A 14,250-nucleotide genomic window follows, 5' to 3' on the forward strand; every position below is an offset into this window, starting at 1 on the left:
CTGGTGGAAAAAATATTTGAAAAAAGAATCAGTCTTACTAAGTCTTAGGAAACTCTGAAAAAGTCTTAGAAACTTTAAAAAAGTATTAAGAACTCTGAATAACTCTGAATTAGGCTAGTCCGAAAACGTTGAGAAATTCAAAGTTCCTAAGACTTTTTCAGAATTTCTTATTCTTTCTTCAAATATTTTTTCCACCAGGGCCGGGATATCACATGTCTTCTATCTTTATCAAAAAAGCTCTGTTTGCAAAAGGTAAAATATATTAGAAATTCTTTAGTTGAATAGTTTTTTGACAACTGCCCGAAACAAAAACAAATCGATGAAAAGGTATATTAGAGTTGGTAGCAAAATGAAAAAAAAAATGATTGTTCAAATACAATTCGTAAACATTCATTAATAAATTTCAATCGAATACTCACTGTTGCTTGACTAAATGTTGTTGCTTAGAATAATAGGAAGTCATTGTTCGAAAAAACGCAAATTACTTGAAATTTTTTGTTTGAAAACGATCTGAAAAAGAAATATAATAAATCTATTCACTTGAGACTTTAAGTATGAGTTAATAAGTTATCAATTCCGGCCTAAATACTTGATTGATATAAAAACATTTGTTTGTACCTACTTGTACCACTAGCGCCAATCCGGTGAAACTTTTTTGTGAATCCCAGGAAAATTAGTTTATTGTGCAATTTTGTTGGGTGCTTATGTTGACATTAATAAACGAACGAAGACAATCTAGTATAGGACTACGTTATCAATGTAAACCAGCATGATTTTTTACATTTGAATTTGAAGAATAAAATAATTCAGTCAAGTAAAACAATAAACATTTTATCGACAAAAAAATAAAATATAACGTTAATACAATTCTTTGATGAAATTTAAAAATTTTTGATGATTGGGAAGTATTAAAGAATTGTATTTAACGCTAAATGTTTTGCAATTATTTATGATACTCTTGATCAGTCAATACTTTCATGTTACCTTCTTCAATTAATCGTTATTAAACGATACTAAAAAAAATTCAATTAATTAATTACCTTAAAAAGAAACCGAAAAAAAAAACTAAATGTGATACTGATTGATTTATATTTGATATAAAAAAAAAATTATATGATATGCATTTTTTAAATATATATAAATTTAAACAAAAAGAAGAAATTTATGATATTGTCTATTCACACACTAGCTTGATAATATTTGATTAATCTCACAAAAATTAGAGATTATATTGGCAATTAAAAAAAAGTTAGCACATGTAGATGTTTGCTCTAAACTTAAGTAAGGTCACTATAGAGTAGAGGTCTTGACAACCTCATATAATCGCTTTGAAGTAAAAGAAAGCTTCTTCATTCCTTGTCTTCCTTATGTGTTAGAAGATAAGATAATAACGATCTCATATGATTTCCCATTTTCATCGCCATCTTGTAAAATAGCAAGAGTCTGATCTTATGGCTTGACTTTGAATGTATAGACTTATTTTAGATTAAAGTCCCCATATATATTCATGCAACGAGATTCAAAAGAGACAAAGGCATAAGGACTCACTCTTATTTCAAGCTTATACCTAAAGTTAAAAGCTTTAATTAGATGAGTCTATAACTAAAACGGGTCCTCGTGTTAGACATACTTATAATCTATTGCCTTGCAAGAGTTGCTCACATATAGCAAATTTTATGTTCAGGGATTATCTTAAGACATAGTTAAAACTTCGACTAAAAAAAGAGATTATATCTACCCAGGTTCCGATTTCAGTACTTTAAAAATGTTAGTGGCAGATTATCTATTTTCAAGATTTTTAGATCAGTGATGGTATTAACAAAATTTATTTAAGTACGATCAATACTTTTCGACAAAACGAAGTTTACACTTTTGTTTGGTTTGGGAAATTTCGTTATGATGAGCTAGTTGTCTTCAAAATGAAGAATTTTTTACTCTGAATAGAATGCAGACTTATGTAAAACATGAAGGGTAGAGATAAGGAGAACTATCTTAAATAGGAGTTAAAGTAAAAAAGTGTCTAAAAACAGCAAATAACCGTTACAAAATTGACCAGAATGGCGCTTGTGTAGCAGGAGGTGTTTGATGTGAAATTCTCTATCCTTCTCGAACAACTTTTTTAGATCTTTATCTTACTCTTATTACTTTGAGCACTTCTTTTAAAACTTACACTTTTGCTACAGCAGCGCCACCCTTATTTGCTGCTTTTCGATGGACACTTTTTATATACAGAGATGGTTCTCCTTATCTCTACCCTCCATATGTAAAACTTATAATATCTAAATAGACCTTATACGCATGCGCTCTCTTCAAAATGAAGCTACTGTCATTTTGAAAAGACTATTGAACACAGTTCACAGTCTACAATCTCCAACCCCTATCGAGCCAAAAGCGTGGGTCTAAATAAGTACAACCTTTATGAAATTTCTAAGACAAATATTTTCACATACCTATTATGATTCTAAAATCCATCAATTTATTAGAGCTAAATTCAAATTCACTAGCTTTTTGCAGAGTACTTAGTGTTGCATCCATCTACGTCACATTATATTTCATGCTAGAATGTGAATAGAAACAATATAAAATATATATTCTAATTGGGGGTCCAATAATATGCATTTAAGTAAACTCGCACAGTTTAAAATATAACACAAATGTTAATCAATTACCAAAATAACCTAATTCTATAAAAAGGCCTGTAGACATTAATAACAAACATTTTTAATGTCCTCCTAAATATAACTATAGTCAATATTATTTTCCAAAAAAAAGCCTAATTAATAAGTGTTATACAACGCACATAAATACATAATATATTGTTATTAAAATTTAGTCAATTTTTGTCTACGGAGTCAAATTTATTCCTTGAACTCTTAATTGTAGCCGTGATTGTTGTATACATGGCTCCAATGAATAAATGGCTACAATTAAAAGTGTTGCACAGCCAGTAATTTAATATTTTATTATTTTGAAACCTTACCAAGACTTTTGATAATCTTCCAGAGAAACAATTTAATTATTTTTTAGCTTTTAAAATTTATGTATATACATGTTAAGCTCAAACTTTACTGGCTGCTATCCATATATCCTTAAGCTAGAAATGAATTTCATATTTCATAATATTTTCACTATTTATCGATATACTAGAAAAATATTTCTCCATCAAAGAAGTACTCGAAATTATGTATACAAATTTGCAAAATTTTTTGACATCTTATAAGTACGTCTGCCTCACTTAACGCAAGATTTTTTGCCACTGTTTTTCTACCCTCAAAACAATTTTTATAAGCGCTTTTCGGATTATATTTTAGTTCCTTTGACGAATACTGTTTTATGAACTCAATCGGTTTACCAACCAGTGTCAATTTTAGTTTTACAAAACGATATCAAGAAAGGCTAAATCTAATCTATACAGAATTTTGGCCTTAAACCACAAATTCGTCCATACGATGCTGAACAGATTTTGCACCGTCATATAAAATCTACGAATAGTTATTTCACAATTACCAACGTCTAACGATTTTTTTTCGAAAACGTTTCATTTCGGTCAAATCATATTCTTTACATTCCGTTCCAGTGTTGTATTAATCCTTGTAGGGGTCCTTAGGCAATTCAATTCTCTGGGGATCCCCAAGCGATATGAAAATCAGATGGCGCCGTGTCTTTTTATGTTAAGCTTTCGTAAATCAACTCGGTACGCCCTTCTACAAATTTAACTTTTTTTTCTTTTGATCCTCTACCTGGAGGAGTCTGTAGACGGTGGGGAGAAGTTGCCTAATTCGCCTAATGATTAATCCATCACTATCTGAGATGGATCTGTCTGTTATTTCCTGAACGAATTTATAACATCCCAAATTAAGAATACCAAAGAAATTGAGTATAATTTGATTGTCTTAACGACTCTTTCTGTCATATAAACCTCTCAAGCTTTTTTATTGACACACAAAATTTGAGGCAAACTTTTTATTCAATCTTTCGTTTATTGTAAAAAACGTGACGGACCACTGAAATGTACTGCTTTAGCCAGTTTCTGTAAACAAAATCATGCACAATTTAAGCATAAAAATATAGACAATGTTTCTAACATACGAAAAAACACTTTTAATATTTACGAAAGACTTCCCAAATTACTTATATATACCCCAAATTTGCGTGATATTAACTACGTCATCACAAAATGACGTACAAAATTCAATAAAATGACATGAAATTCATAACTGGCTCCTAAACTAATATTAAAAATTAAAAAATGAAAACATTGTTACAATAGTTTTAATAATATATTTGTATTTTATTAATTAATTAACAAATAAAATTATAAAATTAATCAACAATAATTAATTTGCATTGCTAATTAATTATTTATACACAAAAGTCCATGAAGAACAATAATTCTAACAGATATTTTTATTTAGTTAATTTGATTTTAATTCTTTTTCTGTACTCTCAGTCAGAACTGAATATTTTTCCTTTTTAAGTTCATCCAGTGGAGCTTAACCCTCGTCTTAAAACATGGGGAAAGAAATCGCGCTTTTCTCTAAACTTATCAATTATAACATTACTGCAAATATTTAGTAATATCATGTATTATCGAAAACGATCCATTTGTTCCAACGCGTGACGGTGATCCAAGCATCAAACAACTCGATGGTGTTTGTATATAATCATATTTACCAAACGTTATCGCATTTTTCAAAAATCCTAACGATTTCTCAAAAGACATTTGTTGTAACGGCGATATCGAATCTTCCATTCCAGTTCGTGACATTGGTTGATATATTCCATTATACGTCATATAATCACTAATCAAAGATAAATGTCGATAATCTACGTTAATTCCATAAACACCAAACACTTCTTTAATTTCTTTACGAATAACACATGCAGCGGCTTCAATACCATAGACATCTGCCATCTTGTGAATATCATTTGTATATAATTTATTTAGATTTAAAATATGATTGTATTTAAACATTTCGTTAATATTGATCCCATCTGTACGTAGAATTAACTCTTGAGTTTGTTCATCTTTATAAGTAATCGCTCGTTTTATTAAGGGTGTTTGCCATATTATCGATTTCATCGATAAATCTTTTAAAATAGCTTGTATATCGATATTTTTAAATGTTAACGGTAATGTAAATGTTAATTCACACCATTGCTTTGATTTTTGATCATATTTATAATCCGTAACGAAATTCAACGAATCGACAACTTTACTACGATGTAAATCATCTTCTGTCAATTCGGTTTTAATATTCTTTTCCACTGTAGTGTTTTCTAAATTATCTTCAGCAACGTTTTCGTCTTCCGATTCATCATCACTGTATTTATTACGTTTAAATTTACTTTCTTCCTCATTTTCACTTTCAGAATCATCATCTGAATTTTGTTCTTTATCTTCATTGTTCATTTCTTCAGCATCGAAGTTAGCATCATTTTCATTATTTCCTACTTCCTCGTCTTCTTCGGCATTAGATTTCTTTTTTGGTTTGTCATTTTCTAAAGTTGCCGTTATCAAAGATGTTTTGATATGTGCAGCTTTATAAATAGCATTAAATATACTCGGGAAGAACTTCTTTTCCATAAAGTTCATCACATATTTTCTTCTAATATAGAATTGATTCGAATATAGTTTATGAGGAAGAAAATGAAATTTGATTTGATATTCGTAATTTCGCCCCACAACATTTAATTTTGACTTAATATGAATTTTATTTAAAATATTATCTAATGTACAACGAGTTAGCTTTTTACATAAATTCGCTATCGCATCCGTATCTGTAAAATTTGAATTGATTGGAATAACCATATTTGGTGTTTTAATTTCTTTCGATGCAGTCATTAATATTTCTCGTAAACGAGGTATACCAAGTGTTACATTCATATCACCACGTCCAGCAAAATGAAATGTGTTCAATGTCATCTGTGTGGACGGCTCACCAATACTTTGTGCGGCTAACATACCAACCGGTTCTCCAGGAACAGTTAACGTTTGTTGACATTTCGCTTTAATCATTTTTGAAAACTCTTTGGTGTGTTTTTTATTTTCGGTATATTTTTTTATTAAAGCTTCCATATTTTCATTTAAGGCACCAAAATAATGATCTGGTTGATATTTTGATATAATTGGATCCGGTTTACGATTTTTTCCATCCCATGTTTTTAACTGATGTAAATATTTTTTTATTTCTTCATCGATATTTGCATCGAAATTCTTAAAAACTTCTTTATTATCATCCAAAAATTGGAAATATTTTAAATCTTTTAAATATTGTGCCTTACAAATATCCATACCATCTTCGCCATATAAGAATTGTATAATCGAGTTGTCTGAATCTCGAACAGTTAAATCATATTGTACAGTTAAACCTTCTAAATGTTTAACTAAACAACGCTGTAAGTATCCACTACGACTTGTTTTGACAGCAGTATCAATTAAACCTTCACGTCCTGCCATACAATGGAAAAAGAATTCCTGAGGTTGAATACCAGTCATAAAACGTTGATCAATAAATCCACCAGCACGGGGTTGAAAATCATATGGAATAAAGCTTGGTAAACTTTTTCCAGAAATCATTAAGGGTGGTCGTTTTCCCTCAAGTTCAATTTGTCCAAGTAAACAAGATATTTGCATAGAATTAACCATTGAACCTTTTGCACCTGAATTAATCATTAACTGTAAATTATTATCAGGATAACTTGTAATTAAACCATTTGGAACTAAAGCCTTATTAATTTTATTCGTATATTTATCTAAGGAGTGTTTATATTCTCGATCTAAGATCATACGATATTTATCGTTTAACACTAACGATTTTTCAACTTGTAATTTTAATTCATCCTCATCAATTAAAGGATCCGTTTCAGAACTATTTAAAGACTTTAAAACAATTTGTTTGTTAATCATTTCATCCCGTAATTCGTTAATAATTTCATCTCGTTTTGAATTCTCTTGATTTTTAACCAAAATATCAGCAACTCCTAGAGTGAAACTATCCGCACATTGTAAGTAAAGCGTAAACAATTTAGAAAAGGCACTTAAAATTTTTGTGGAATAATCCCCACCATATAATTCATAAATTGCGTGTATTAAACTGTAAGGTGTTGCTCCATACGATTGTTTATCCAAAATTCCAGATATTAGTTCTCCATTACGAATGATAATTTGGGAATCGTCGTTAAAATGTCGAATTTTCGATTGACTTGTAAAATTAATGTACGGAGTTGGTATTAAATTTATTAGAATTGTCGATATAATCTGTTTTCCTGACCATAATTTTTGTGGTTTTACGATACAAGGTGATAATAATTTAATATTATTTGAGCGTGATAAACTCGATAACGCATGATAAATAAATTGTTGATAATCGAATTTATTAAATAATTTATCTCGTATAGTTAATTTTACTCCCGCAATAATATGATCTTGTATTAAACCACATAGTGGAGTTCCATCTTTCGGGACCAAATACTGATTTGAAACATTCACAATATTAATTGCTTCACTGTGTGATAACTCATTTTGGGGTAAATGTATATTCATTTCATCCCCATCAAAATCCGCGTTATATGCTTTACAATTTCCATAATGCAAACGAATTGTTTTATCATTGTTAATCGAATTTAAAATTCGTACATGATGACCTTGTATCGATGGTTTATGTAACGTCGGTTGTCGATTTAACAAAACTACATCGCCATTTAATAAATGCCGATGAATAATTTTAACTGAATTTCTTTTATTTTTATTATTCCCTTTCAAAATGACTTCATCGGTAGCGACTAATAATCGTTTTGCAATCGATTCTTTTTGATTGGGATCTTGTGGTATTAATTTTAAAACACCATCTTCGTTTTCAACCATAACAGCACCGGGATATTGATCAGGACCATTTTTAATCATTTCTCGAAGTTGATTAACATTATAGGTCGTTACACGTACCGGATATGTTAATTGTTTTGCAAACACCAAAGGAATTCCAACTTCATTAATATTTATATTCGGATCTGGAGTTATAACAGATCGTGCCGCATAATTAACACGTTTTCCCATCATATGTTGTCGTATAATTCCGGTTTTTTTCTCAATTATCTGTTTAATTCCCTCGCATTTATTACGTAATTTTTGAGCTGTTGTTGAACTTGTGTCCATTATAAAATCAATATATGTTTGTAATTCTTGCCATTGATTATGGAACTTTTCTAAAATTTTATTTTTATCCTTGAGATCTGGTAAATTTAAAACTTGTTGTATTTGAACATTTTTTTCGTCTTTTACACCATCGCTTTGTAATAATTGAATGATGTAGCGAATCATCAATGAGCATTCAATTATGTACTTGTATAATTGTGTTTGAGGATGCTCAACAATTTGATTGTTTAAATAATTAACGGGTCGTACAATCGATGGCAAAATTGGAAGAACATTAATGAACATAATATCCGTTGGATAATCGCTTTTAATACCAGCTAAAATTGGTATTAGACTAGAGACAATTTCATGATCATTCCCATAGATTTTTCTAAGTATCTGTTGTGATTCGTCCGCCATTATCATTCTTGGTCCCATATGTCCCGAACTATTAGGATCTTCTAATGATTCGTAAATCATAATTTTATGATAAGACGTGCTAATTTTTTTTATCATTGCACTACAATATCGACATTTTTTACCTAATTTCATAGAACGAATTAAATTTTTAACAAAACTATTTTTAACAGATTCGATATTTTTATTATTAAATTCGTTTTTCGAATTTTTTTCTAATAATCTATGGTATTTTTTTAATAATTGATTTGGAGTAGAAGATTTTGATTCCTTATCATTTTCTTCATCTGTTAACATATAATTCGATATTTCTTGTGCTTCGATGATATATCCCGCTTGGATTAATTTCATTTGTAGGATAAATAATTTTTTAATATTTAACGGAAATTGTAACTGATAACAGGTCATACACGAGGTCTTTAATAATAATTCGACCGAACTATAAAATAAAGGATTTACACAGATAACAGGTAACTCATAATGTCCAAAATGTCCTGGACATTGATAAACGTTTTTATGGCATGTGGCACATGGGTCACTTTGATCTTTTACGTTCTTTAATAATGGACCTAGTGCTAGATCATAGAGACCACCATTAATTGGATATCCTAATTGGTCGAATGTTAATGAAGTACTTATCTTTTTTACACTTAATTTTAGAATTTCTTCTTGTGTTAATACAGAGAATTCTATTGATGATGTTTCAATTTCATTTCTGCCTAATGCTTCGCCAAGTCCAAAATCTTGATTATATGGATCCATTTTACTATAAAATTGAAATTTTCAAATAATTAATTTTTCGCTCCTGATAATTTTGTTTCATTTCAAGATAAATTTAAATGATACATTTAACAAAAATGGATTCAATATTTTTGAAATGGTGCGTTAAAGAGCTTTCATTTGAAAATCTGGAGTTCCAACAGCCCACAGACAAACCCGAGAAAAAATTGCAACCTCCCATACCCTCTACACAACAAACTTAAGCCCAAAACAGGAATTCATGACTGTGTTTGGATAACTGCTTACTTATAACGCAAAATTTCAAATATATGCGAAAAACTAAGAAAAATGTCTGTGACTGACAGTCTATTTCAGGTGAATCCATAAATATTACGTCTTAAAACAATTTGAGCCCAGAAAACTGAAAATATGGCTTTATTAGTTTTGAACAATAAATTTCAAGCTCAAATTTCTTATGACTATAATACTGTGTCACTTCTATTTTCCTTTGAGATAATAAATGTAAATTTCGCAGGGAAACTTCTACAGAATAAAATTTCAAATCCGCATTCTGGCTTCTCATTTCTGATTCACTAAATTTTACAAATGCTTTAAAAGCCGATCCTTTTAAGTTAGATTTGAATAGGTAAACAATAAATCCTTACATTCAATAAAAATATTGTGAAGAGTCTTCAGAGAAATGTCTTTAAGGAACTAATAACTACATAATCGAAACTTTACAAGCACTGTAAATTAATGGAAATTATTTAATTCACACAAAATTCAAAAATATTAGTAGATTTGAACCAACACGTGTGGACTTGAATTTTAACCTACAAATTTTAAATTTGATGACAATCGTCAAGTATGTTTTATTGTTTTTGGTGTTGGGTTTAACTGAACGATTTTGATGTTGGTTTAGTAACGTGTAGTATTTTTGATTCTTTCTTATTTTTATCAACTAATTTATAAGATATTTGAAGAAATTTTGTTAAAACGGTTGCAATTTTTTGGGAAAATATATAATTAATTTAAGTATATATCATTTGCTTTGAATAAATACAAAAGCCAGACGTGTTAAATTTCCAATAAAACTTTTTCGAGGTATATTTTCAATTTTTGATAAAAATCTTGTAGTTTTCTGATATTTTGTACATGAACGTGTTCTATAATAATTTAGATGATCACTTCAGGCTTCAGGTAAAGAATTCTCATTATACGGACTGAAAAGCTAAGTTGGTTTTTGAAAATCTTTAGAAGTATGCAAATGAACGTTTAAAACTTCTAATTAAACAAAGATGAAGATATTTTAAAAGTAACGCCATTATTGAATATCGCTTAGAGAATCCATATAAAATTCTGTTTTGCAAGAAAGAGACGGGCAAAAATCTTTGAATGCTAAAAACTTCTTCGTTTTTTAAATAAGGACCCCGTAATATTAGATAGGAAAACAGCTTTCTGTGAAACTTTTCCAAACCACCCCCAAAATATTCTTCAGATCGTTCTGATCAAAAACTCTCAAGGCCACAAAACTTTTTAATCAGTAGCTTTCGAGTTACGGACGATCAAAGCTACACATATAGTTGTAATACCAATATAACTGGGAAAATGGCTTTCTATGAAACTTTTTCAAACCACCCCCAAAATGTTCTTCGAATCGTTCTGGCCAAAAGCTCTCGCGGTCACATAATTTGTTAACGGGTTTTTCGAGCTATGGGCGATCAAATACGTGCGGGGTCCTTTTTGTATGGTATCAAGTTTACTTTTACATTTTTATAGGTAATGTGTCAAATTCAATATGAGTCATTTTCTCAATTCTCATCAAGGGTAGTCAATTATTACGAGAGACCTCGTGCAACGATGGTTCAAAATATTTAGGAATTAGGTTTAAAATATTTTTTAAAAAAACTACTAAAGTAATTGTTGAAGAATGTATATTTGTTTATTTTTATAAATAATATTTATAATTGAATATATAATTTTAATTGAGTGATAACAATAATAAAATTAATTTAATAACAAGCAAAACAATCAATCAATCATTCTTATAATATATAATGAATGATGTGGGTGATCATCGTTTGATCATTAATTTAAATTGATGATATAAACATATTAACTAATATATACATTCAGTATAATTTAAATAAATAAAAACAAATGTGAATAAATGATTTAAAATAAAAAAACTTCAAAAACCAGTTGCGAGTTTCAAGTGGAAATAGTTGTTGATTTTCCTATTATTTTCCTCCGCATTAGTAGTAGACCCGCGTGTATTTCAGAGTGTCACTTTTATTGTTTACTGAAATTTTTATTTTTTACCAAAATAAATTTGATAAAAATATAAATAAAACAATCCAATAAGATGAAAATTTAAATAATTAATGGAGTGGAGGGTAACAAAATTGATGAACAAAACCAAAATAAGATAAAGTTTTTGTTAAAAAAAGTTGATTAAAATACTGAAAATTATTTAAATTTTCATATTAGTAGAATCCGGATTAACTGAGCTCAATTATTTTTCAAAAAAATTACTTTTCTAAGCAATTTTTTCTAATGCAGTCAATATGTAAAAATTTATTGTTTGATTTTATAAAATGTCTGTATATTAAATTAAGCCAAAATAAATAAATTTATAAAATTAAAATTCTGTGACCCCCTTTAATTGGTGACCCTGACGTGATACAAGTAACGCACCTTTCTGATGCTACGGGTTCATCACTTATTCAGTGCACCCACATTAATTGGTGACCCCGACGTGATTTGAACACGCAACCTTTTCATTGAAACCCCACAATTCTTTATTTAAAATTTATAATTTATCTTGAAACTTCTACTTTTCTAACATGACCAACACGGCTAATTTTTCAAACATTTTAAATGACGGTCGGGTGTTATTTCACTCTATTTGAAAGCCTTTTGGATAATGTGTTTTTTGGCGGAAAAATTACTAAAAAACATTGAAACATTAACGTGACAATGATGGCATAAACTGTGGAAGACAGACCTGGAATACGAATATATTATTTTAAACAAAATTTGCGTTGAAAACGTAGTAAAAATAATTCGAAATCTTCACGAAAATAAACATAACTTCTTTTTTAAATCAGAAATAAGAAAATATTAAAGAAGCGTATAATTAACATTTCGGAGAAATGTGCAACCATTTCTTATAAATTATAATTAATTCTGAATCCGGAAAATTGTTAGCATGATTAAATCCGAATTCTACTATATTTAAAAATATGTGAAAATATGAAGAAAAATAAAACAAAAAGTTTATAATAGAAAAAAAAAAGAATTTAATTAAAAATACAATGTTAGGAATTACTGGCTGTAACCTGTGCAGCTCCAAAAGTTAGCAACTTCTAACATTATTTAATAATTAAAAAATAAAATTAAAGAATTGATTGTATTGTTTGTAATTTATTGTTTTTGCAATAAATAAAGGTTTTGAATGTTCAGCGCTTAAAACGCTAGAAATATTTCCAAAAAAAAAATAAAAATTTATAACGTTTTAATACTGTTTGACATTCTGTATTTTCATATTATTATTATTATTATTAATTAGTAATTAATAATATTGTATGGCCATTTAATTAATAATTAATTATATATATTTATATAAAATAGGCAATATTAAATTTCAGAAGGACGTGAATAAAATTTGTTCCCTAAATTATTTTTTCTTGCATCATAAATCATTCAAAATGTTAATTATTTTGATGATAATGATATTAATTTGATTAATTTAACTAATTAATTAAAAGTGATTAATAATAATAATAATTTAGTATTTTGATTTAATATATTATTATTTTTGCAACAATTAATTTCAGTTACAATTTTTTTTTTATACAGAGATAATAAATTTAGGCACAGCACCTTAAGCATATTATTTTTTAATTAACTAATATTAATAAAGGAACCAAGGAAGGAAAGTTTTGTAAATGGGACTTTACAATGTTAATTTTTAGTCCAACAAAAGGTATAGGTAGGTACTTTTCGATTTGTAAGTTTAATACTCCTTAGAGCTTAGACGATAAGTTACATTTCTTGAGAAAAATTAAACACCAATTTAATAGCGTGAGATTATCTTTTTTCTTGTAATTTAAAAATTTTAATAATTAATAAAAAACGAGTGTGCTTTAGACCATTCGACTGAATTAAAACTTGTTTAGCTCCATCTTTTGGTGTAAATATATGTTACAAATAGAATAAATATTACATATTAACAAAATTACTGACTAAAACCTTCACTCCGGAGTCCAGTGTTCTGCCACTAAGCTACCGAGTCTCTGTGTAAATGTATAATATTTTATATACTTATAGTATGACATGGATGTTGTTATGTTTTTGAAACGTAACTCTCTTTCTTTCTATCTTCACTAACTTATATCTATCTCTCAACTTGATCACACTTTTCGTAATAAGCTTGATCAAACATTTTCGTAACATTCTGATTTTACATTTTCTAGTTTACTCCCCAAGTTAAGCGTACCTAAAGAAGTTTTTCTTCAATAATCATTTATCAATAGTATTTAAACAATTGCAAAATTTTTCCCCCACTTAATCAATTTTCATTTCGTTAAAAGGAGGCATAATCTAAATAATTGCAAAAGTTCTATGTATCTTTGTTACGGCCCTGCTCTTCGTCAAGCTGTTATCTAAATTTCCTTTTTGAAGACTGTTTTAAATAATAATAATAAGATTTAATTGTCATTCTAATTTTATATTACATTTTTCGCAGGCAAAAATTTAGGTACAAATCCCATTTACAAGACTTCGAGTCAGTTCCTATAATAAATATATATTATAATAATTTAATATTTATTTATTTATTTATTTATTATACATTAATTTTCATTATATTTGTCAAAGAAATCAAAAAATTATGTTTGTTTTATTTGACAAATAAGTACGACTAAATTATAGGAGACATAAAGAAATGTCCTTTATAAAATTAAATGTATGTACAT

The 14,250-nt window shown here is 28.4% G+C and overlaps 1 protein-coding gene across 1 annotated transcript; it reads right to left on the reverse strand.

Annotated features, from left to right (window-relative positions):
- Positions 1-4,354: 4,354 nt before the first annotated feature.
- Positions 4,355-10,049, reverse strand: LOC123299245 (DNA-directed RNA polymerase I subunit RPA1). The gene is made up of 2 exons (XM_044881576.1): positions 9,937-10,049; positions 4,355-9,317 (listed from the first exon to the last, which is right to left on the reverse strand). The coding sequence occupies exon 2, from the start codon at positions 9,311-9,313 to the stop codon at positions 4,559-4,561; it is 4,755 nt and encodes a 1,584-aa protein (XP_044737511.1). The 5' UTR covers positions 9,314-9,317; positions 9,937-10,049; the 3' UTR covers positions 4,355-4,558.
- Between the last annotated feature and the right edge of the window lie 4,201 nt (positions 10,050-14,250).

The sequence above is a fragment of the Chrysoperla carnea genome, chromosome 1 (assembly GCF_905475395.1).
Source record: "Chrysoperla carnea chromosome 1, inChrCarn1.1, whole genome shotgun sequence".
Lineage (NCBI taxonomy): Eukaryota > Metazoa > Arthropoda > Insecta > Neuroptera > Chrysopidae > Chrysoperla > Chrysoperla carnea.